Source organism: Vulpes lagopus, chromosome 1 (assembly GCF_018345385.1).
Source record: "Vulpes lagopus strain Blue_001 chromosome 1, ASM1834538v1, whole genome shotgun sequence".
Classification (NCBI taxonomy): domain Eukaryota; kingdom Metazoa; phylum Chordata; class Mammalia; order Carnivora; family Canidae; genus Vulpes; species Vulpes lagopus.
The window spans coordinates 147,132,690-147,153,618 of record NC_054824.1 but is presented as its reverse complement, the minus strand read 5'-3'; the positions used below and the strand labels follow the sequence as shown (position 1 = coordinate 147,153,618).

At 55.1% G+C, this 20,929-nt stretch overlaps 2 protein-coding genes across 3 annotated transcripts in view; both read right to left on the bottom strand.

The window, feature by feature from the left end:
• Positions 1–20,203, bottom strand: part of EPHX1 (epoxide hydrolase 1) — a 35,739-nt gene extending 15,536 nt beyond the window's left edge. Inside the window, exons 1-3 of one of the 2 annotated variants that reach the window (XM_041747115.1) lie at positions 20,077–20,203; positions 3,480–3,667; positions 1,036–1,216 (exon numbers count right to left, since the gene is read on the bottom strand). In XM_041747115.1, the coding sequence (XP_041603049.1) occupies positions 1,036–1,216; positions 3,480–3,662 (364 nt within the window). In that variant the 5' untranslated portion in view covers positions 3,663–3,667; positions 20,077–20,203. Of the gene's footprint in view, positions 1–1,035; positions 1,217–3,479; positions 3,668–19,551; positions 19,708–20,076 lie in introns of those variants that run through there. The other variant, XM_041747104.1, reaches the window with a different exon arrangement.
• LOC121487605 (basic proline-rich protein-like) lies at positions 18,301–20,136 on the bottom strand. Its single transcript, XM_041749493.1, has one exon. The coding sequence runs from the start codon at positions 20,134–20,136 to the stop codon at positions 18,301–18,303; it is 1,836 nt and encodes a 611-aa protein (XP_041605427.1).
• Positions 20,204–20,929: the final 726 nt, after the last annotated feature.

Below are 20,929 nucleotides of genomic sequence, written 5' to 3'. Positions count from 1 at the left end.
TACGAATGTGTACAATGGAATATTATTCAGCCATTAGAAAACGAGGAAATCCTACCACCCGTGCAAACATAAAGCCTTCAGTACACTAAGTGAAGTAAGCCCGACAGAGAGAGACAAATACTACAGGATCTCACGGATACCTGGAATCTAAAACAAAAACTATAAGTGAACTCAGGAAAAGAGATGAGACATGTGGTTAGCAGAGGCGGGGGGCGGGGGGGGAGCCGGAGCGGAGGGAGGGGGTCAGGAGGTGCAAACCCCAGGTGCGAGGGTCGCAGGCACTGGGGGGTCACGTAGCGGACACTGTTATGGGGCGCACACGAAAGTTAAGAGTCGATCCTGAGTTCTCACCGCAAGGATGAAAGTTTTTTCTCTCTGTCCTATGTCTGCACGAGAAGCTGGGTGTGAGCAGGACCCGCCGCGGTGACGGTTTCACAACGACTATAAATCAACCCACCGCGCTGTACGCCTCGGACTTACCCCGTGAGGGATGTCAATTATTTCTCAAAAGGGGGGAAATGCTTTTCCACTGAAGGAACTGTGACCTCACCCCAAATGATCTTGAGGTTGCCTTGCCAAGACAATCTGGGAGGTCCCTGCCCTCCCAGGTGAAGCCCTCCCAGGTGCGGAACAACCTACCACACAGACGGACACGGGCTACAGAGCTGCCGACAATACTTCTTCAGATCCCCACATATCCCTTGAGCAGCCCTCAGCAGACCTCACCCTCCCGAGGGCTGGAGCTGACCCATGCCACGGCAGGCCCACGCCTCCGCTCCCTCCCCTCAAAGGCTGTCCCATCACTGGACCAGATTCTGCATTTCTTTGGCTTTTAAACTATTTATACGTTTTCCTGCCTTGCTCTAAGGCCCATTGGATTTGTTGGGATTCTGTCTCTTTCTGCTCCAGAGGTGACCCTGTAAATACCTCTTGAGGACCAGTATTTGGATTCTAAGTTGGGTCTGAGTCACATGGGCACCTCCCAAGGCTACTCCTGTGACATACCTCCCCCGGCAGCTGGTGCTGTGAACATACCTTCGATCTTAGTCTTGAAGTGAGGGTACCTGTTGAGAATCTCCACCTGCTTTCTCCAGTCAAACTCATTCCGCCAGTAGGAAAGGATTTTCTTCAGATACTTGGAGTTGAAGCCATAATGGAAGCGCCCATCCTCCAGAGGTGGAGTCAAACGGACCCTGTCGATCCTCTGATGCAAGTCCTGGAGCAAAACGCAGGGCAAAGCAGGTTTGGTTCCAGAAGACAGAGCAAACCCTGCAGCCACAAGACAGTGAGACAGGAGAGGCAAAGCTATGTCCCATGGGAGGGTGAGGAGGCTGCTGGTCTGCAGACGTGCACCCTGGGTGGTCGGGTTTACCTCAGAAGGAACCTCCATGTTTCCCACAACAGTGGCTGTTCCGAAAGACTATGTTCCTCACTTTCTAAAACAATTTCTTTATTTGAGAGAGAGTGTGCATGTGTGCAATGGGGGGGGGGGGTAGGGCAGAGGGTAATCCTGAGCAGACTCTGTGCTGAGCATGGAGCCCCACGAGGGACTTGATCCCACGACCCTAAGATCATGACATAGCTGAAACTAAGAGTTGGCTATTTAAACCAACTGAGCCACCCAGGCACCCTTATGTTCTCCCTTTTTTTTAAAAAAAGATTTTATTTATTCATAAGAGACAGAGAGAGAGAGAGAGAGAGAGAGAGAGAGAGAGAGGCAGAGACACAGGCAGAGGGAGAAGCAGGCTCCATGCAGGGAGCCCAACGTGGGACTCGATCCTGGGTCTCCAAGATCATGCCACGAGCTGAAGGCAGCACTAAACTGGTGAGCCACCCGGGCTGCCCTATTCGCCCCTTTTGACTTCACCTTTACTTCTCCTTCTGTTTTTAAACATATGAACAATACGCATTTTTAATTTATTGAGTCTTATGCGTGGTAGGGACCAGCAAGCCGTTTCTGTAAGAGGCCAGACAGTAACTATTTTAGGCTTTTCAAGCTGCCTCTGGTCCATTCTGTCCTTGTAGCATGGAAGCAGCCACAGACCAGACATGGACAAATGGACACGGCTGGGTTCCAATAAAACTTTATTTATGGACACTGAAATCTGCATGCTGTGTGATTTTCACATGTCACGAGACAGTCCTTTTTTTGATTATTTTCAGCCATTTAAAGATGTAAAAACTATTCTCAGCCTGGGGGCTGTAGAAACAGGTGGTAGGACGGATTTGTCCCGGGTTGTGGTTTGCACTGAGGAAAACAGTATAACTCAGCTTGAATCAGAAGGACAGACCAGGAGAGAAGGTGCAAGCCCCCTGGGCAAGCATCCGGGGAGAAGACCAGCCAGGACCGGGACGTCTGTATGGGCTCACGGGGCCTCCTGGGTGTCACCTGTAGCCAGTGTCCTCCCAAGCACTCCAGGCTCCCAGACTGGGATGTTTTAGACTGAGTCTGAGAACCCAAGGAAGGCAACATCCTCGGGGCCCAGCCTCCTGAATAGCAAGGCATCATCTATCCTACCCAAGGGACCTCAGCCTGGTTTCTCTCTCGGGTGCAGCCCGATTTCTGCTTTTTGCAGAAATCTCACTTTTTATTGGCACATTTTATGGCATCTATGCCTATGAATCCCTCAGTTACCCTTCCTCCATGCCCATTCCTTCTCTGGGCTATGGGACTGTGAGTTATTTGCTCTCTGCTCTTCTCCCGGCACCCAGCACGCACCTGTATACAGCAGGTGTTCCGATACGCACAGAAGGAGAGGAAGAACGGGTGGGGACGTCCTGGGTCCCACGCACCCTCCTGGCCCTGCAGCCCATCCCACTGGATACCACCCTCCCACCCAGACTCCAGTGTGTGGTGGAGGGACATAAGCACTGGAGTTGGACAGATCCGAGTTCAAATCCTGCTTCTCATCTCGGTCCCTGGGATAAACTGCTTTACCCTCTGAGCTTCAATTTCTGCATCTGGAAAGAGGAACAACAGTCCTCACTACAGGGATTGGATGTGACCATGAGCACGGCACCACAGCAGGAGTGTAATCAGTGCTGGTCCGGGGTAGCTTCTCTGTACCTGAGCATTTGATGTCCCCATGGCCTAGCTTCTTACTCAGGAAGAACCTCCGCCCGGGTCCTGATGAAAACCTGCTGGCTTTGTCCTGCAAGCCTACTCCGAGGGTTTCAGAGTGGCCCAAAGGAGAAGGAAGCAACTGCTTTCCATGAGCTTTGATGCACGTGCCAGGGGCCAGCTGGCACCCCCCTCTCACCTGGGCGCTGCCGACCCATGAGCAGGGGGGAAGGAGGAGGCAGGGGAGGAGGGAGCAGAGGGGATGGGCAGGTGGCGTGGGCCGGCCTCTGTGCACTGCCCGGCGGGAGAAGAGCAGAGGGAGACCCATCCCTGGGCAGGTCCCCCCAGCCTCAGGACCCACGGGCAGGGCTTCTCTGCCCTCCACGCTGCTCAGTCCCGCCTACAGACGGCACCCTACCTCTATCTCCTCCTCGGAAGTCTCCACCTTGAAGGGGCGGACGCTCTCGTCCTCCGCGGCTGTGGGCCTTGCCCCAGGTCCCCACCAGCCATCTCCCAGCGGCAACGTCTCCTCCTTGTCCCGGGAGACGAACCAGTAGATGATGAAGCCCAGCAGCAAGGCGAGGATAATTTCCAGCCACATGATTCCTGCAAGAGAGAGGTGTGTCCATCAGCTGCAGAGACCCCCAGGCAGGCCCTGACCCCAGCCTGGACGCCTGTCCCCACCTGCTCTCCCATCTAGCCCCTGACTTCGGGTACTTTATTTTTTCACCCAAGATTTTATTTAATTATTCATGAAAGACACAGAGAGAGGCAGAGACATAGGCAGAGGGAGAAGCAGGCTCCCGGTGGGGAGCCCGATTAGGGCCTTGATCCCAGGACCCCAGGATTATGCCCTGAGCTGAAGGCAGATGCTCAGCCACTGAGCCACCCAGGTGTCTCTCATTTTTTTTTTTTAAAGTAAGCACCACGCTGGGCATGGAGTCCAAGGTGGGGCTCGAACTCACGACCCCGAGATCAGGACCTGAGCTGAGACCAAGAGTCGGACCCCTAACCAACTGAGCCCCCCAGGCACCCCAACTTCACATATTTCTGACCTGAGAAAAAGAATGTAAGCATCTGGAAGAATTGGAAAAGGAAAGAAAAAAGACAAGAGTCATCTACAACCACACTGAGCTATGAAATTCATCCTTCCAACTAGAAAAATATGAGTGTTGGGCACAGGGGCTGTACTTCTGCGGCCGTGGGTTCCTCTGAGGCACCTCCAGCTCTGGAAGCTTCTCTCCACCCTCTTGAGTGCTCCCCCTCCAACCACCCAGCGCTGGACTCCGGAGCTCTGCCCCCTGCTGTCTCTGCCAGGGACCTGTCCCCACGCACACCAGGGACAAGCAGGCGGAGTGTGAGGTAGCCGGAAGACGGCCACACATCGCAGCTGTAATTTTAAAATAGCTTTAGGAGACAGAATTCATGGAATTCAATCCATACAATTCACCTGCCTGAAGTGTACAATCTGGTGGTTCCTAGCACCTTCACAGTTCTGTGTGGCCGTAAGCACAATTCTAGAACATTCCACCACGAAGAGAGACTCCTTAGATCTCAGCCCTGTACTGCCCCCACTGCAGCCCAGCCCAAGGCAACCACGAATCCGCTTCCTGTATCTGTAGACCTGCTTGGCACATTCCTAGAAGCTTCCTGATCCTGCTTGCCCTGAGGTTCCCTCTTGCCGCAGAAACCCCCCTAAATGGGGCTACCAGTGGGCTGGTACTTGAAGTCCTGGTCTGAGGGCGCCTAGAACTCTCCAAGCTCCCTGCCCTTATTACAGCACTGAGAGATGGCATGCCCCTTGCTGCCCTCACCCCAGGGACGCAGGGGCGGGGTGTGTGCCTCCCCGATGTGGTGTCTGCTCGCTGTCTGGGAGGGTGACAGGCAGTGTGTGTGTGGGCTCACTGCCTGGGAAGGGAACAGGCAGTGTGTGGGGAAACCTCCTCAGGGCTCTGCTCTGAGTACCCCATGTCATTTGGCTCATCTAGTTATCTTAACGGTCCCATTTTACAGATGAGGAAGTGAGGGCTGAGCAGCATGTCCAAGCCGGGAGGGCCCGTAAATGGAGAAGGCAGGTTGGAAAGCAGGCAGCCTGACCAGCAGCCCCAGCTCGAACAACAGCCTGCCCAGACCCCCTCTGCTCCCTGTGCTTGGTTACTCAGGCAAGAGTCATCTGTACATGGAACTGTGTGCCCCTAGAAGGGGCACTAATTCAGCCCTAAATCCTCACTGTGGGGGCACCTGGGTAGCTCCACTGGTAAAGCATCTGTCTTCAGCTCAAGTCATGATCTCAAGGTCCTGGGATTGAGCCCCAAGTCGGACTCCCTGCTCAGCGGGGAACCTGCTTCTCCCTCTCCCTCTGCCTCTCCTCCTGCTTGTGTTGCTCTTTCTCTCTTTCTCAGATGAATAAATAAAATCTTTAAAAAACAAAAACAAAAGACCGTATTGTACCTTGTTTGTTAAAAAGAAAAAAAAAGTGGCTAGGAAGCACCTGGTTGGCTCAGTCCTTTGGAGCTTACAACTCTTGATCTCAGGGTCGTGAGTTCAAACCCCATGTTGGGTGGAGAAAGGACTCAAAAATCAAACCTTAAAAAACATTTAAAAAGGTGGCCAGGAAGACCTAGAGGTGAGTACTGATAGAGTCTCACCTGTCCTGCCACAGAGCACCTGGGCCTTAGGCAGACCACGTGACTCTGCTCCAGGTTGCTGGGCTTATTGATGCAGCTCTTGGCCTTTGCCAGAAAATTCGCTGCCGGGCCTGTGGCGGGGGGTGGTGCTGGGCAGGTGGTTCTGGGAGCTAACTCAGCAGGAAGCAGGGCCCCATTTCTGTGCCTCGGAGCACCGTGCCCTGCAGGTGTCTCAGCCTACTTTTCCCTCCTCTAGCTAGAATGCAATCTATTTCTTGTGCCCAGCCCCCTTCGCCACATGCAGCATGCTCTGCACAGAGGCACTCAGAGCAGTGCAGCCACACCCTTGATGCAGGAAGGCCGGGAGGCAGGGAGGCCGGGAAGCAGGGCCTCAATCCTGCTACCCAGAGACTCAAGTCAGACATTTCCCTCTTCAGTGGCAGGTGTACGTGGAGCACACCATCAAAACCGTAAGGGAGGAAATTCCTAGAGAGAAACCAGGATAAATCAAAATCCAGCAGGACAATTTCCTATAATCTCTCTGGAAAACTGGTAGAGTCTACTAGAACTGGACGTTCACAAAGTCTATGCCTCTGCAATGCACCCGTAGGTATAGACCCAACCTAAACATGCCCACGTGTTTGCCCAAAGCCATAAACTAGAACGTTCACAGCAGCTCTATCCATGGAACCCTCAGATGAGAAATGACCTACGCACCAACCGTCACAGACTGGTGTCATCACGGTGGCATGCCATGCCAGAGGACAAATGGTCTACGCAGTACACACAACGTGTGACCCCGCAGACAGGGCCAAGCCAAAGTAGCCAGACACAGAAGAGCACACGTTGCACGAGTCCCTTTATATAGAGGTCAAGCAAAACTATAATCTGTAATGAAACACAGATGTTTTCCTCTGGTGGTGGCAGCCGGGGTGCAGCACTCACATTTTTTGAAAGCTACACAGAGATTACAATGTACAGAAGGGATAGGTCTGTACGCAGCCTGGGGAAGAGACGTGAAGGTCATGGCTTGGGCAGGTGCACGGAGTCGTTGCTGCAGGAACCCTGTTAGGAGCCTGGGGTGTCCACAGTCACGGGCCTCCCGAGCCTGCACGCTGTCCCCAACTGTGCCAACCCGCCTGGGCTCTCTCTACTAAGCAAGACCTCCTGATTCAGAAGTCACAGGTAGCCTGATTTCTGGGAGGGGGGGTGCACGCAGAACAGACTGATCACTGGGTCCCCTGGTGGGTGACACACTATCTTCCAGCCCCACTGCACACCAAGTAACATGCAAACCCCTTGTGGGTTTGGGGAAGCATGGTGGCCCATCTGGTGTTACCATTCAAGGGCCCAGCCTGGTTTTCCTGGTGAACCCCCATTCCAGGGGACCCCTGAAGTCTAACTACCATGACTTTAAGAACTGGAACATCTTGGAGTTTACAAAAAGGGAGCCTCTGCTGTTTCCAGTGGTTGGAATCCCAGTGCCACCACTTAGCAGGAAACCATTCGGAGCATCTGTGGCCTTGTCTGTAAGATGGGGATAACAGCGCTGGCTCAAAGCAGATGCTCTGCCAGTGTGTTCCTTCCCTTCCCCCTAAGTCCTGTCTTACTGTGTAGAATCTTCAGGCTGGAAGAGACCCTAGAGCCATGCTGCAGCCCATGTGCACAACAGGCTGCGAGACTTGCTTGGTGTGTGCACAGCATGAACACCTGTGGTCTGGGAATATCTGCTCCCCACGGACGGGACTTGGGAGGAAGATGGTATCGTGATGGATACCCCTGGCTATCAGCATCCTGCAACACATGTCCCTGGGCAGGAGATGCCTGTCTATTTCCATCTGTCATGAGGCTCCTGCAGTCAGCTCCTGCTGGTGTAGAAAATACTCTACCTCCTTCAAAACGTGGACGTTTGGGAGCTACTGTGAAAACATCAGAAGTAATGCTCTCCAGGGCCAGCGTGCCTGCTTCGTGGTGTGGGCTCCTGACACCACAGCCAGGGCGGTGAGCTCCGAAAGTTCCCTATTCCATCCAATTCCGTTGTTCTGTGTTGTTCAGTTTGTAATGCACTTCCCCAGGACACAGACAAAATGCTCTGCTGGGAGAGCCACGGGGCAGGGGGCAGAGGGGGGAAGGCCTCTGATTGAAAGCATTTCGTCCTTGGAATCAGGCTACCCTTCCTAAAAACGATTAGCCTGCCTTGTAAGGAGAATGTAGTTTTTGTTGTAAACCAGCGTCATTTCTTTCTTTTTAGCATAATCACTGGAGGACGATGGTCATTTAGTTACAGGAGACTGCTCAGAGGGACCCTGACAACTCAGGTAAGAAATGAGGTCGTGCAGAGTTGAATTCTCCAAATTCTACACTGAGGTCAAGTTCTGGGCACATACTCATGAAACTAGGGGGAAAAATCAGGGATCAGCTTAGCATGAAGCAGTTCATTGAGTAACATGGTGACCTTAGAACTGAACATAAAAGGGGCACCTCGGTGGCTCAGTGGCTGAGCGTCTGCCTTCAGTTCAGGTCATGATCCTGGGGTCCTGGGATGGAGTCTCACATCAAGTTCCCTGCAGGGAGCCTGCTGCCTTCTCCCTCTGCCTGTGTCTCTGCCTTTCTGTGTGTGTCTCTCATGAATAAATAAATAAAATATTTTTTTAAAAAAGAGAACTGAGGGCAGCCCCGGTGGCGCAGCAGTTTAGCGCCGCCTGCAGGCCAGGGCGTGATCCTGGAGACCCTAGATGGAGTCCCGTGTCGGGCTCTCTGTATGATGCCTGCTTCTCCCTCTGCCTGTGGCTCTGCCTCTCTCTCTGTCTCTATGAATAAATAAATAAATAAAATCTTTAAAAAAAAGAGAGAGAGAACTGAACATGAAGTACTTCAAAGTGATGAGGGATGCCCATGGAGCAGCGGATTCACCTTCTCCTGCCTTCCTGGGCCTGACGTACAAGGCACAATGCTAAATACACAAGGTCAAGTAAAGTAGGTGCTTACATCTCCGGCCCAGGTGCAGGAAACATCCGTCTAATAGTTTAAATGAAGCTGTCTTTCTGTTCTGCTCAAGGCAGACACACAAGTTTCCCAACAGACGATTCATTTAAGGAACAACATTGAAAGCTCAAGTCGACTCTTTTGTGACTTGAACTTGGTCTGGGAGGTATCCGGAAGTCATTTAGTCCTTTAAAGCAGGTAACAGATCTGGACTGGAGCCTTGGAAAGGTAAATACCAGTTTGCTTTCTGGACCACAGATGAGCTTGGCAGTCACCACGTGTGGGTGACAAGGAGCCGGGTTCTTTGCAGGCACAAGGGAGTAAGCAGGAGGAGGTCCTGTCCCAGCAGGGCAAGTGGATGGACAGCACCACCCTTCCAGTGACAGACACAAAGGATTCACAAGGAGGGGGTCACAGAGCAGAGGCTTCAAGGATAAATAGGAATTCACGAGGCAGAAAGTAAGAAAGCGCACGCGTGAGTGAGGAGCCACAAGGGTCCACACCCGTGTCCGGCATAGGCGTTGAGTTGCGAGCTGCAGGGTGCAGTCTTTGCACTTTGGTCTGCACCAGATGAATGGGGTCCTTGCCTCTCTCGTTTGTAAATTGTTAGTGCATCATGACGAAGCCAGGAGTTCCAGCTCAGAAATCAGGGCGGCTGTTCCGATGACCCTTCTGTAGCTGATCAGCCGAGTCTCCAGAGTGGGGTGAGGAAATGTGCCTGGGGAGGTGAGCGCATCACAGCCACGTGAGACAAACGTGGCCTAGCCCCGTGACTGAAAACCCAGCACTCTGCCCTCGCGGCCTGTAGGGAGCTGGATGATCAGCAAATGTGCCCTCGGACTGACGCAGAGTGGTGAGTGGCCAGCTACATTCTCTCCTTCCTTCCTCCCTTGGGAGTTTTATTTCAGTTGGTAAAGCCCAGCCACACACCGTTTCTTGGCCCTCCCTGCAGGTCAGTCTATGGAGTGATTAGGTGCTGACAAAGAGCTGTAAGTGTACCCGGGGCAGAGCCAGCCATATGGCCCAGACAGCATTTTGTGTGAATTAGGAAAAGACACCCATTCTTCAAAACACGATTAGAAAATTAATCTAATATACTGCTTTGGTCGTAAGATGCCTCACTGCCATCTGCTAGGAAGGACTTGTAAATAAATACACAGATCCATGATGTGGAGGACGTGCACGGCATCCTCTAAGGTTGCACAGTGCACAGTCTGCACAAGGGTGCATGGGTCCTGCACGAGTGTGGAAGACCACATAAAGAGCGCTGACTCAGCTGGGAACCACTCACCTTTTGCCCTTCCCCTTCCTTCTTCATGCCTCCTAGGATACAGGTGCGACGCTTGGACTCTGGCAGCCGTTAGGGGCTGTGAGGTGATCTTGAGGAGAGAGGTCAATGCTAGGACGATGATGGAGATGTTGGGTTCCTGCTGCCCGTGGCGCCAGCAGCCCAGTCCTGGATTACTTACTCCAAACTTCCTTCATGTGACAGGTAAACAAACTTCTATATTGTTGAAGCCACTGTCACTTTGAGTTTCTATTACACAGAGCCTAGCAGCTAGGACCCTAATTGCAAAAGTCAGGGGGCAGAGAAAATAGATCCAGTCCCCCCTCTCCCTGTGGATAAACTCTCAACAACAAATGCTCAGTCTTCAAAATGTTCCGTGCTGTATTCGTGCTCCATGGCTGAGACATTTATCCAACGACCAAACATCCTCCTGCAGCCTGACCAAATAAAAGGTATGTTCTCAAAGGAAAGGCATGGCAGCACAGTGGTTGGGGGGCGGGGGTCCTGGGAATAGGCGCCCTCATCCCTCTCGAGGACAGAAAAGGGTGTCTTCCCACTTGGCCACAAGCAGCATTCAGGCTGCTTTTTTGCATGACAAGCAATTCTGTGACATCTGTCAAAATGTAAAACTCGGGGATCCTTGGGTGGTCCAGCAGTTCAGCGTCTGCCTTCGGCCCAGTGTGTGATCCTGGGGTCCCGGGATCGAGTCCCATGTCGGGCTCCCTGCATGGAGCCTGCTTCTCCCTTTGCCTGTGTCTCTGTCTCTCTATCTCTCTCTGTGTGTCTCTCATGAATAAACAAAATCTTTCAAAGAAAAATGTAAAACTCATGTGGCCTCTGACCCAGCTCCTCCGGGCTGGAGTTCCTTTCTCCAGAGCACTGAACTTGCATTTATAGAAACTGTCATATGCTCAGGAGGATTTGCTGCAGATGTTCCCTCCTGGTAAGAAGGAAGACTGCAAACAACCTGAATGTCCACCCGCTGGGGATGGAAATAAGAGACGGGTTTATCGATCCAATCTAGGGCAGGCCTCCCCAGATGCGCCCCTTCGGCACAGTGACTACTTTAAATAAAAGTCACTTACGAGACAGGAGGTGCTTCGAGTCTCAGACCCTTCTCTGCCCCCCCCCCCTCCGCCTGAAAGCAGGAAACAAACCTCCCATGTGAAAAATGCCCTTCCTGTTAGAAGAAGGAAAAAGATACCTGCACCGCCAGAGATATGGACCTGAGGGCTCAGAAAGCCGATGATGTGTGTCTCATCTTCTAGCCTTGGTCTACATTCTGATTAGGATTTCCCGTTGCTCAAAAACACCTGTCTTCTTTATCCTCTCAATTCCTCACAAATTTATTGTCTCTTTGTCTAAAAGTATAAAAACTATCTGCCTTGGTCAAGATCTCCCTGATAGTTAAGTGAGAACAGCCGGCATACTAAACGGTGCACCTGCATGGACCAAAAACACAAGCTGTGGACAGTGGCAGTTCACTTGGATGCCCGACACAAGGGAACAATCTTTTTTGCTTTTTTAAGATTTTGTTTATTTATTTGAGAGAGAGTGAGAGGGCACACAAGCAGGGAGGAGCAGAGGGAGAGGGAGAAAGAATCTTCAGCAGACTGTGTTCAGCGCAGAGGCCCACACAGGGCTCAATCCCATGACCTTGATATGACCAGAGCCCAAATCAAGAGCCAGATGCTTAACCGACTGAGCCACCCAGGGGCCCCACGAGGGAACAGTCTAGCACTGAATAAGCTTTTATATCTTGAAAAGAAATCATCTTTTACCAAATGCATGTACTATTTACTCAAAAACAACATAATCATACATCTCTTACATGACAAACCATGAAGGTGACAGTCTGCCCTGTGACTCAACTTCAACAGTGAGTCAGACACCCTCTTGACACCAGAGCCACACAAGACCTGCTCACGCGGCTGGGATCCCACTGTGTGATTTCTTCGTGGCCAAGAACCTGATGGCCTGTGGTCCTCTGAGGGCCAGCGGCAGGTGGGAATGTGAAATAAATGGGTAAACAAAGCTGATCAGGTGGCCAGAGAACTGTGTCCACATGGGGCCATCCTTTCTGTCCACGTGGCTCCCACTGCCACCTGCCCGGGTCTAACTGGGACCCCAACGCCCACCTGCCCACCCACCTGCTCCCGAATATCTCAAACCCTCCTCTGCTGCATCTACAGCTGCTCCGCAATCTTCTCCCCCTAAACCTTTGTCTTCTTCTGGGGTTCCAGCTCACCCAGTAACGGAGACTGCCCACCTCCCGAATGCCACACCAAAAGCCAGGAGACATCCTTGAACCCCCTCCTACACTCCACCCACGTGGATCCACCCTACTGGCAAGTCCAGCAGCTCCACATCTGAGATAATCTCAGATCCACCTCCAGCACTGCCTCCCCTGGACACAAGCAGGGCCCCTGTCCACTTCTTTTTTTTTTTTTCCCCCTGTCCGCTTCTGTCACACGTGCTCTTGCCCCCTCCCACACACTCTGCAGCCACAGTGCTATTCTGGAAATCCATCTGACCACCTCATGTCCCTTGTTAGAATCCTAGGATAGGGGTGTCTGGGTGTCTCAGTGGTTGAACGTCTGCCTTCAGCCTAGTGCGTGGTCCTGGAGTCTTGAGATCGAGTCCCACATTGGTCTCCCTGCATGGAGTCTGCTTCTCCCTCTGCCTGTGTCTCTGCTTCTCTCATGACTAAATAAATAAAATCTTAAAAAAAAAAATCCTAGGATAACTTCCTGTTGCCTTTGGAATGGAGTGACACCAGCTCACCCTTCAAGGTCTATAGGGTCTGAGCTGCCCCCCACCCCCTTGTCCTCTCTGAGCTCAGCCCCACCTTCTTGGCAGCCTTTGGGCCTATGACGCTCCCTCCTTCCTCGGGGCTTTGCCGAAACCTGTCCCTCAGCCTGCAGATCTCTTCCCTCTCCTCAGCTTCCTAACTCCTGCTCATCCTTCCAATTTCAAACCAAGCGTCCATTTCCCAGCAGCCTGCCCTGACCTATCTCAGCACGGAGTGCCTCTCATCCCTAGCTCAGGTCATGGGCTCATCTGTTCGACATTCAACAGTATAGGCCACCCCCGCTGGAAGGAAGCTCCTTGAGGGTAGAGACCATGTCTGCCTTGGCCGCCCTCTGGTCCCCACCATCTGGCACGCCCTGGATGCTCAGAATGTATTGTCGAGTGAATGAATTTAAATATTCTTCGAATGACAGTGTTGAAAATTACTAGAACTTTTAGAAAATATTTTATTTACTTATTTGACAGAGAGAGAGCACAAGCAGGCGGAGCAGGAAAAGGAGAAGGAGAGGGAGAAGCAGACTCCCCAGTGAGCAGGGAGCCCCATGTGGGGCTTGATCCCAGGACCCTGAGATCATGACCCGAGCCAAGGGCAGATGCTTCACTCACTGAGCCACCCAGGCGCCCCTAGAACTTTTGAACAAAAATATGTCTGAATTCTCCCAGAGGAGTTATATATAACCTACTTCTCAGACTACTCTGTAGACACTGGCCATAAGATGCAGGGAGAGGGTTCGGGGGGTGGCAGGGGGTGTTATGGCAGATTTCTCCCAGAAGCAAGAGTGGACCACCAGTATGCCAGGTGGACTGCACATACCAGGGTCTGAATTTAAAAAGGTGAAGATCAGACTCAAGACCCTGGAGAATGCAATGGGGTATCTGTCAGCCTGCCCTCAGAGACCCCCTGTGACACCCAGGTCAGTGGGAGAGAACCTCACGATCAGCAGGTGCTCCCAAGTGGCCTGACAGACTCACAGGAGAGGGAGGACCTCGGGAACAGGGACAGGGAACTCCAGGGCAGAGTGAGAGGAAAACAGTGGCACCACGAGCCTTTCTGATGCCTGGCCAGACAGCTCGGTGGGCTCGGTGGTCCGCATGCTCCCCCAGGCCCGGGCCCTTGGCTGCCCTCCCCAGTCTTGCCACTCCACTCCGGAGAATGGCAAAAGGAACATCGAAACAGATGGTTTCCCTTCCATGCTAGGGCCAGCCTGCCAAGGCAGCAAGGAATGGGAATGTTCCTGCCGCCAACACATTGCTGATGGCCACCCAAGCCCAGGGGCTTCCCGAAGTTCCCTGAAATTCCCAGGCCCTGCTCGCTGCAGCCCAGACCGCCTACCCTCCGCCCAATCCGGGTGGCAGTTGGCCCCACGAAGTGGGAAAGCCCTGGAGGGGAGGACACTGGCTGACAGCATAGCCTCTGCCCCACAGACGTTGCCCCCGGCCCCCTGGGGCCCACGGGGTCGAGCAACATGCCCGTGCACCTGCCCCGGGATCAGGCGGTGTTCACCTCTCTGCAAGACCCAGAGCAAAACCTGGGAGAACAACCTGGAGCCAGGACCCCAAGGAAAGGAGAACCTCACTTCTCCAGGCCTCACCAAACTGGGGGGATTCAAAGCATTCCATCAGGTGAAGGGGGGTGCACCCATACGGGCAATCACTTAGGGTTTTCAGTCCTCAGAACACGACGGGTGGGAGAGAGGGACGCAGGCCAAGGCTAAGTGCTCCCCGGGCCAGGACAGGAAGCTGAGGGGTGGTCCTGGGAGGAGGGTACGGCAGGGGGTTCCCGGGGAGTAGGGGGGAAGGCAGACTTTGGGGGGCTGTTGGTAGGGGAAGGGAGGAACCCTGGCGGGGATGGCTGACCCCCGTGCACTTGCACACACTTAGCGTCCCGAGCGGAGGCCACTGTAGACTCATCTACGCAGCCCCCCCCACTCAGGCCTGAAGCCGAATAATGCAGGGGAGGGGGGGGCACATCCCCACACTGAGGCTCATGGGCCCCTGCCTGGTGTCACTTGAGGCCCTGTTTCAGTTCCCCATCTGCCACATGAGACCCTTTCGGTTTTCCATGGGTTTTAAATTACAAGAGAAACAGCAGTGTGAGAGTTCACTGCCTGCGGGGGCAGAGCCTGACCCTGCCTGGGGTTTCAACACTGGCACCTCCCTGGGAGTAGAGAAGACCCCTGCTCCGGAGGACAGAGCAGTGGGCCAGGCTTGCTGTGATGCGCACACCCTGTCTTCTCCCCAGCACGTCCACACTCGGCCCCTCCCTTGCCTCCAGCTCTGCTGCCTGGTCTGGAAACTTCCTCAATGGTGTGTCAGGGATAGAGTTGTTGGCAGGGCCTCGCCTGTAACCTAAGCCGGCTTCTCCTCTGGAATGTGGTGATAGGGCCCCTGTGCTCCGTGGAGGGTGGCCCTGAGGATGAGGCTCAGGGTATTGAGGAAAGTTCTGGTATTTTGGTGGGGGTTAGTTTGCTTGTGGCAATGTGTGATAGCAGAAAGGAATAAAAAGTTGCAAAAGGCTAAAAATACTTCTGGAGTTCAATGGAAGGTCCTGGCGGACAGAGCAGCCAGGAGGGAGGGAGGCAGGCGCCAGGCCAGGCAAGGACATGCTCTCTGCCTGCACAGGGTGGCCGGGCCTGCCCGCTCCTGCCTCCTTGCAGCGACAGTGAGGTCCAGCAGGTAGGTCCTGCCATAGACAAAATAAAACCCCAGGAAGGCGGGAAAGTACATCCATTTTCCCCCAAAGACGTGGTAAGAGAGTCAAACCTCCCGGAGCTGCGCCTGTCACTATGCAGACTCACCTGGGGCCTGGCACTGGAAGCAGAGTGTTTCTCCTGGTTTCCCAAAGGTCCAAGTCTCTCTAGCCCTAACAGGAAGAGGAATACTCTGGAATGTCACCCTCAGTGCAGCAGAGGCCACACACTGCACAGGGAAAGCCATATCCCAGGTGCGCTTGCCAGAGACACCCTGATGGGGAGGCCTTCAGGCCCCCTGCTCCTGGTCACCTGCTTCCTGATGCCCTCACAGTCTCCTGGGCCAGGAAGGAGCTGCCTGAAGCCCCCCAATGAGCCCAGGGCGAGGACATGTGGCCCCCATCCTGTCGGTCAGTCTGTCTGGGCACCACAGTGTGCTTTAGGTGTGACACAGGGTGGGAAGACTCTTTAAACACATCATCTCATATACCACAGTGACCTGGAGAAGTAAGGGCTAGTTCTCTGTTTTAAAGAGATGATCAGGGACGCTTGGGGGGCTCAGTGGTTGAGCATCTGCCTTTGGCTCAGGGCATGATCCTGGGGTCCTGAGATCGGGTTCTGCATCAGTTCCCCACAAGGAGTCTGCTTCTTTCTCTGCCTGTGTCTCTGTCCCTCTCTCTGTGTGTCTCATGAATAAATAAATAACATCTTAAAAAAAAAAAAAAAAAGGTGATCAACAATAAAGCTCAGAGAGACTAAGTAGGAAGTCCTCGGCTGGGCTCCAGAAGGTGAGGAAGGGTCAATTTGACCTCCCTAAGGAAGGTAAACACACTTTGATGAAAGTAGAAACACCAGTTTGAACTGCGTTTGCACAATCATTGTGTGTTTAGTTATGTAAGCAAGGATGGGACAGCGCAGTGCTCTCCTTGGCGGAGTAGGGGGTCCTGGACACAGTGCTGCTCCCTCCTTAGGGAAGGCAGGGGGCGGCATCCTCTCCTGGGGAACTGCTTGGGGGAGACCCACTGCACCTCCAGCTTCACCCCCTGAGCATCTGGAGCCTCTGCTCCTTAAGGACACCTACCAGCACCCCAAGAGTGACCCCAGGAGGCCAGCTGGCTGGGCATGGACACCTCTGTCCCGATCCTGAGCCCCTGCCTTCTGTGCGAGGCTTTGCCCCACAGCCTTGGGCTGTGGTCTTCACTCCCATTGAAGCTGTCTCAGTGGATCTGGCACAGGCTGCAGGGCCCACGCAGGCCCCACCAATATGGACTGCTCCCCACCTATGTGTTTCCTTTCCTGAGGATCCATTTGGACTTCTTCACCACACAGTTGTTACACAGTAGAGCCACCAGGAGACTTGCAGCTTGAACAGCCCAACCTCATTTTATGGACGAGGTCCAGGGAGGGGACATACCGATGACATGGCTCGGGCACAAGTCCCCTCTTCCTTCTGTGCTAGGTGTGCTTTCACATCACTGTGTGACCTCAAAGGAAGGAATCCCTAATGATCGGGTCTAGGATCCTTTGAGGTGGGCTTTGGGCATGAGGCCCTAGGGGCCCCGCACACCAACACAGGCCCAATCTAACTGTGGGTGCTCCGGCCCTGAGAAGGTGTCCTCGGGTATCTGGCTCACAACCAGCCCTCTCTTATTCTGTGAGCCAGGCTGTGCTCCACATATCTGGGCACTTCCATGCAAGAATGGAGAAACAGAGTCTGGGCCACCTGTGCCTTCTCGGGTCTGGGCCTGAGCCAGGATGCTGGAAGAGAAGAGTCAGGGTGCCAGGGGAGTGGCTACTAAGCCTGGGGCATGCTGAGCTCTTCCATCCATGGCCAGGGCTCCCTGTGAGCTCCATTGCGTGCATCAGACATGAACCAGGACATGGCAAGGGGGTCCTGGGGATGGCACTCTGCTTCCTGCAATGGTGGGTGCCCTTTCTCTAAAGGCCCCTCTGCCCCAGGGCATTCAGTCACTTCCAGGATCACCCTGCACCTGTAAGCCCGTACCAGCCCGAGTGCTCAAGGGATACGAGGGCACATGGGCTGGAGCAGATGCTGTTGAGGTTCCCTCTGGCTACCCTGCTGAGCAGTTACTGACCGTGCGATGGTGGAGGTCTTTCCTTTTCTGGAACTGGGCTGGGGGGTGGGGGAAGGTGGCAGAAAGTTTAGAGTCCTCTGGCTCTCATGCTGGGCCAGTATAGTTTATGCAGGAGGTCACTCACACCAAAAGCACTGGTGGCAGCTAGGCTGACACTCAGCAAACAGACATAAAGTTCATCTGCACCAGGAATGCTCCTGCCACAGGGCCTTTGCTCTTGCTCTTTCCTCAGCCTAGTGCATAGTCACCCCCCATGGCAATTTTCCACTCCTGGTGCATAGTCACCCCCGATGGCAATGTGCCACTCCTAACTGGTTGGGATTATTCAAACATCACCAGGCTTCTGTTTCACCAGATACTCTCTTTCCCTCTCTGGGGCTTTACTCCATGGCACACATCTTCCTCTAACATATTTTACGTTTTACCAGTTTATTTCACTGTCTACCTCTCTCCCCACAAACCTGCAAGCTTGCAGAGGGCATAATCCCCGCTGAGCCCTCCGCACCCCCCCCCCCCGCCCCCGCCCAAGGATGGAGAAAAGAAAGCCATCATCACATGGCCCTCCCAGGTGTGGAAACGTTGCTGATCAATCCTAGAATTTTTTGCTCCTCAGACCCAAAGGGGCCAGGCCCTGAGGCCCTGACTCCCTGAGGGAAGCCACAACTGCCTTCATACCAGAAGACAGTTTTACTTTCTGGAGCCAGGCAGCTTCCTGAGAATGTTTATTTTCAATGATACTGCATCAGAAGAGGCTGCAGGGCGCCTCAGAGACTCTGGCCAACGTCCCCAACAACCCACAGGAGCTCATAAATCTGAGCAGAGGCGCTGAACTGTGCGCAGACCTCAAGTGCACAGGCCCCGGCAGTTCCGCCTCCAGCCAGGGCGCGGGGCGCGTGTACAGAGCGGGGAATGCAGATCCCGGGATGCAGAGCTGGGGGTGCCGCGCTCGGGGTGTAGAGCGCCGGGGTGCAGAGCCCGGGGTGCAGAGCTCGGGGTGCAGAGCCCGGGGTGCAGAGCCGGGGGTGCAGCGCTCGGGGTGCAGAGCTTGGGGTGCAGAGCTCAGGGTGCAGAGCCCGGGGTGCAGAGCTGGGGGTGCAGCGCTCGGGGTGTAGAGCTGGGGGTGCAGAGCCCGGGGTGCAGAGCTCGGGGTGCAGAGCCTGGGGTGCAGAGCCGGGGGTGCAGAGCCAGGGATGCAGAGCTCGGGGTGCAGAGCTGGGGGTGCAGCGCTCGGGGTGTAGAGCCCGGGGTGCAGAGCTCGGGGTGTAGAGCCCGGGGTGCAGAGCTCTGGGTGCAGAGCAGCCGAGGCAGGAAGCGGGCTGTGCGCCCAGTCGGGGCAGGCTGTGCGGAGCCTGAGCTTTGCCCCGCGGGGAGGATGGGGGACAGGCTTAGAGAGAGAAGTCAAACTTGGGACCGCAGAGTTGCTGGAGCCGCGGTCCGCACTCCCCACCGCCAAGGCTCCGGGAGCGGCCAGAAGCTCCGCGGGGAACTCCGACCCCAGACCCAGATTCCCCCCGCCCCCGCCCCAGCTGCGCGGCGGGCAGGCCTTCCGTCCCGGGACAACAGCGAGGGGCGCGGGGGAACGCGCGGCGGGCACGAGGGCCGAGAAGCAGGCCCCAACTGCAAGACTGGACACGGCTTTCAGGACTTCGGCGACACAGGCGCATTTCACTGCGGGGCTCGGGGCTCCACGCGCCCTGGAAGCAATACTCCCCGGGAGGGCGGGCCTGGGACCTGCACCCCGCGGCCCGAGCGCGCTCGCAGGGCCTGCCCAGGCCTCTTCCTGGAGCCGCGCGCACCTGCAGCCCCGGGAGGCGGGGGCGGGGGGTGCCAGGCGTGGGCGCTCCTGGCCCTTGGTCCCCGTGCAGCTGCGGCCCCGGGGACGTGAGCGAGTCACCTGCCTGCAAGTCCAGCGCCGCCCGCGCCCCCAGCCCCCCTCGCCCCCCGCTGGCCCCTCGCAACCGCGCCCCCAGCCCGTGCCCTCGCGCCCCCTTACGCGGTCGGCTCCCAGGCCCCAGGCTCCGGCGGCGGCGGGCGCGCTCTCCTTCGGTGCCTCGGTCTCCCGCTCTGCAGGCTCCGGCCGCCCCGCGCTCACCCCGCCCAGGCCCGGCCCCCGAGGGGCGGTCCGGGGTCGAACCCCGGCCTCGGGAGGGCGCGGTTCGGCCCCGCCCCGCCCCGTTAGCGGCCCCTGCTGGGGAGAGGGCGCAGCCTCCAGCCGCCGCGTGCCGGCCGGGAGGGGCTCGGGCGGTCCCTGGGGCGCGTCCTTCCGCTTCTTCCCCTGCACGCACCGCCCCTGCTCCGCACACGTTGGGGCCGGGCGTCCTGGGAAGCTTCGACGCGGTCTTCCCCGCGAGGCCCGGGGTGTGCGGCGCCCACTCGGAGGGGCTGCGCCGGGGCTCCCCTGACCCGGCCCCGGGCGCCCATCCCAGACCCCGCCCGCCCGAGGCCCTCCTTCCCTCTTCGCGCCCCTGCAGCCCCTAGCCCCGCGCCCGGCGCCCTGGGCCTCCAGCCCGGCGCTCACCCGGCCCGGACTCTGCCCTTCCGGGAGACAGGCTGCTGCCGGGCAGCGGATGCGACTCATCGCCGGCCCCGGGCCTGTGCTCGGGCCGTGCTCGGGGAGCAAGCCCTGGACCCGAGGCCTCGCTCCTCCCAGGGGCTGTGCTCCTGCCCCTGAAATCTACACCGCCCCCCCCCGCCTCCCGGCATCTCTGTACTCTTTCAAAACTTGCTCTCTGAAAAAAAAAAATTTTTTTTTAAAATTAAAAACAAAAACAAAAAAAAACTTGCTCTCTGTCACATTCCTCCCCATCCTTCCCCTGAATCTTTCCGACAGAAGCTCTGGCCATTTCGCCAAGGGACTCGACTTTGCCATTATTCTTAAAACTGCAGTGATGATGAAAACATTTTAAAATTAGATCCTGGTGATGGCCGCATTGCCACAAGTCTGAAATATACTGAAAACTATTGATCTGTGCACTTTGGGAGGGTGGGTTTTATAGTATGTGAATTACATTTCGGTAAAGCTGCTATTTCTTTTTTAAGATTTTATTTATTCATGAAAGACACACAGAGAGAAAGAGAGGGAGGCAGAGACACAGGCAGACGGAGAAGCAGGCTCCATGCAGGGAGCCCAAGGCGGGACTCGATCCTAGGTGTCCAGGATCACGCCCCAGGCTGAAGGCGGTGCCAAACCGCAGAGCCACCCGGGCTGCCCAAAGCTGGTATTTTTATATAAAAAAACTACAGTGAGATTGTAAACTCAAGGCTCACCCATGTATCCTAACATCTTGATCCATGCAACATTAGAATGTGAAATCTAAGTTCGTGCAAGATATTCCAAAGTACAATCTGTATATATGCCGTTGGTAAATAAA

What these genes read in the sequence shown, in the direction of transcription:
- LOC121487605 (XM_041749493.1), bottom strand. Translation starts at nt 20,136, where the DNA reads ATGAGTCGCATCCGCTGCCCGGCAGCAGCCTGTCTCCCGGAAGGGCAG.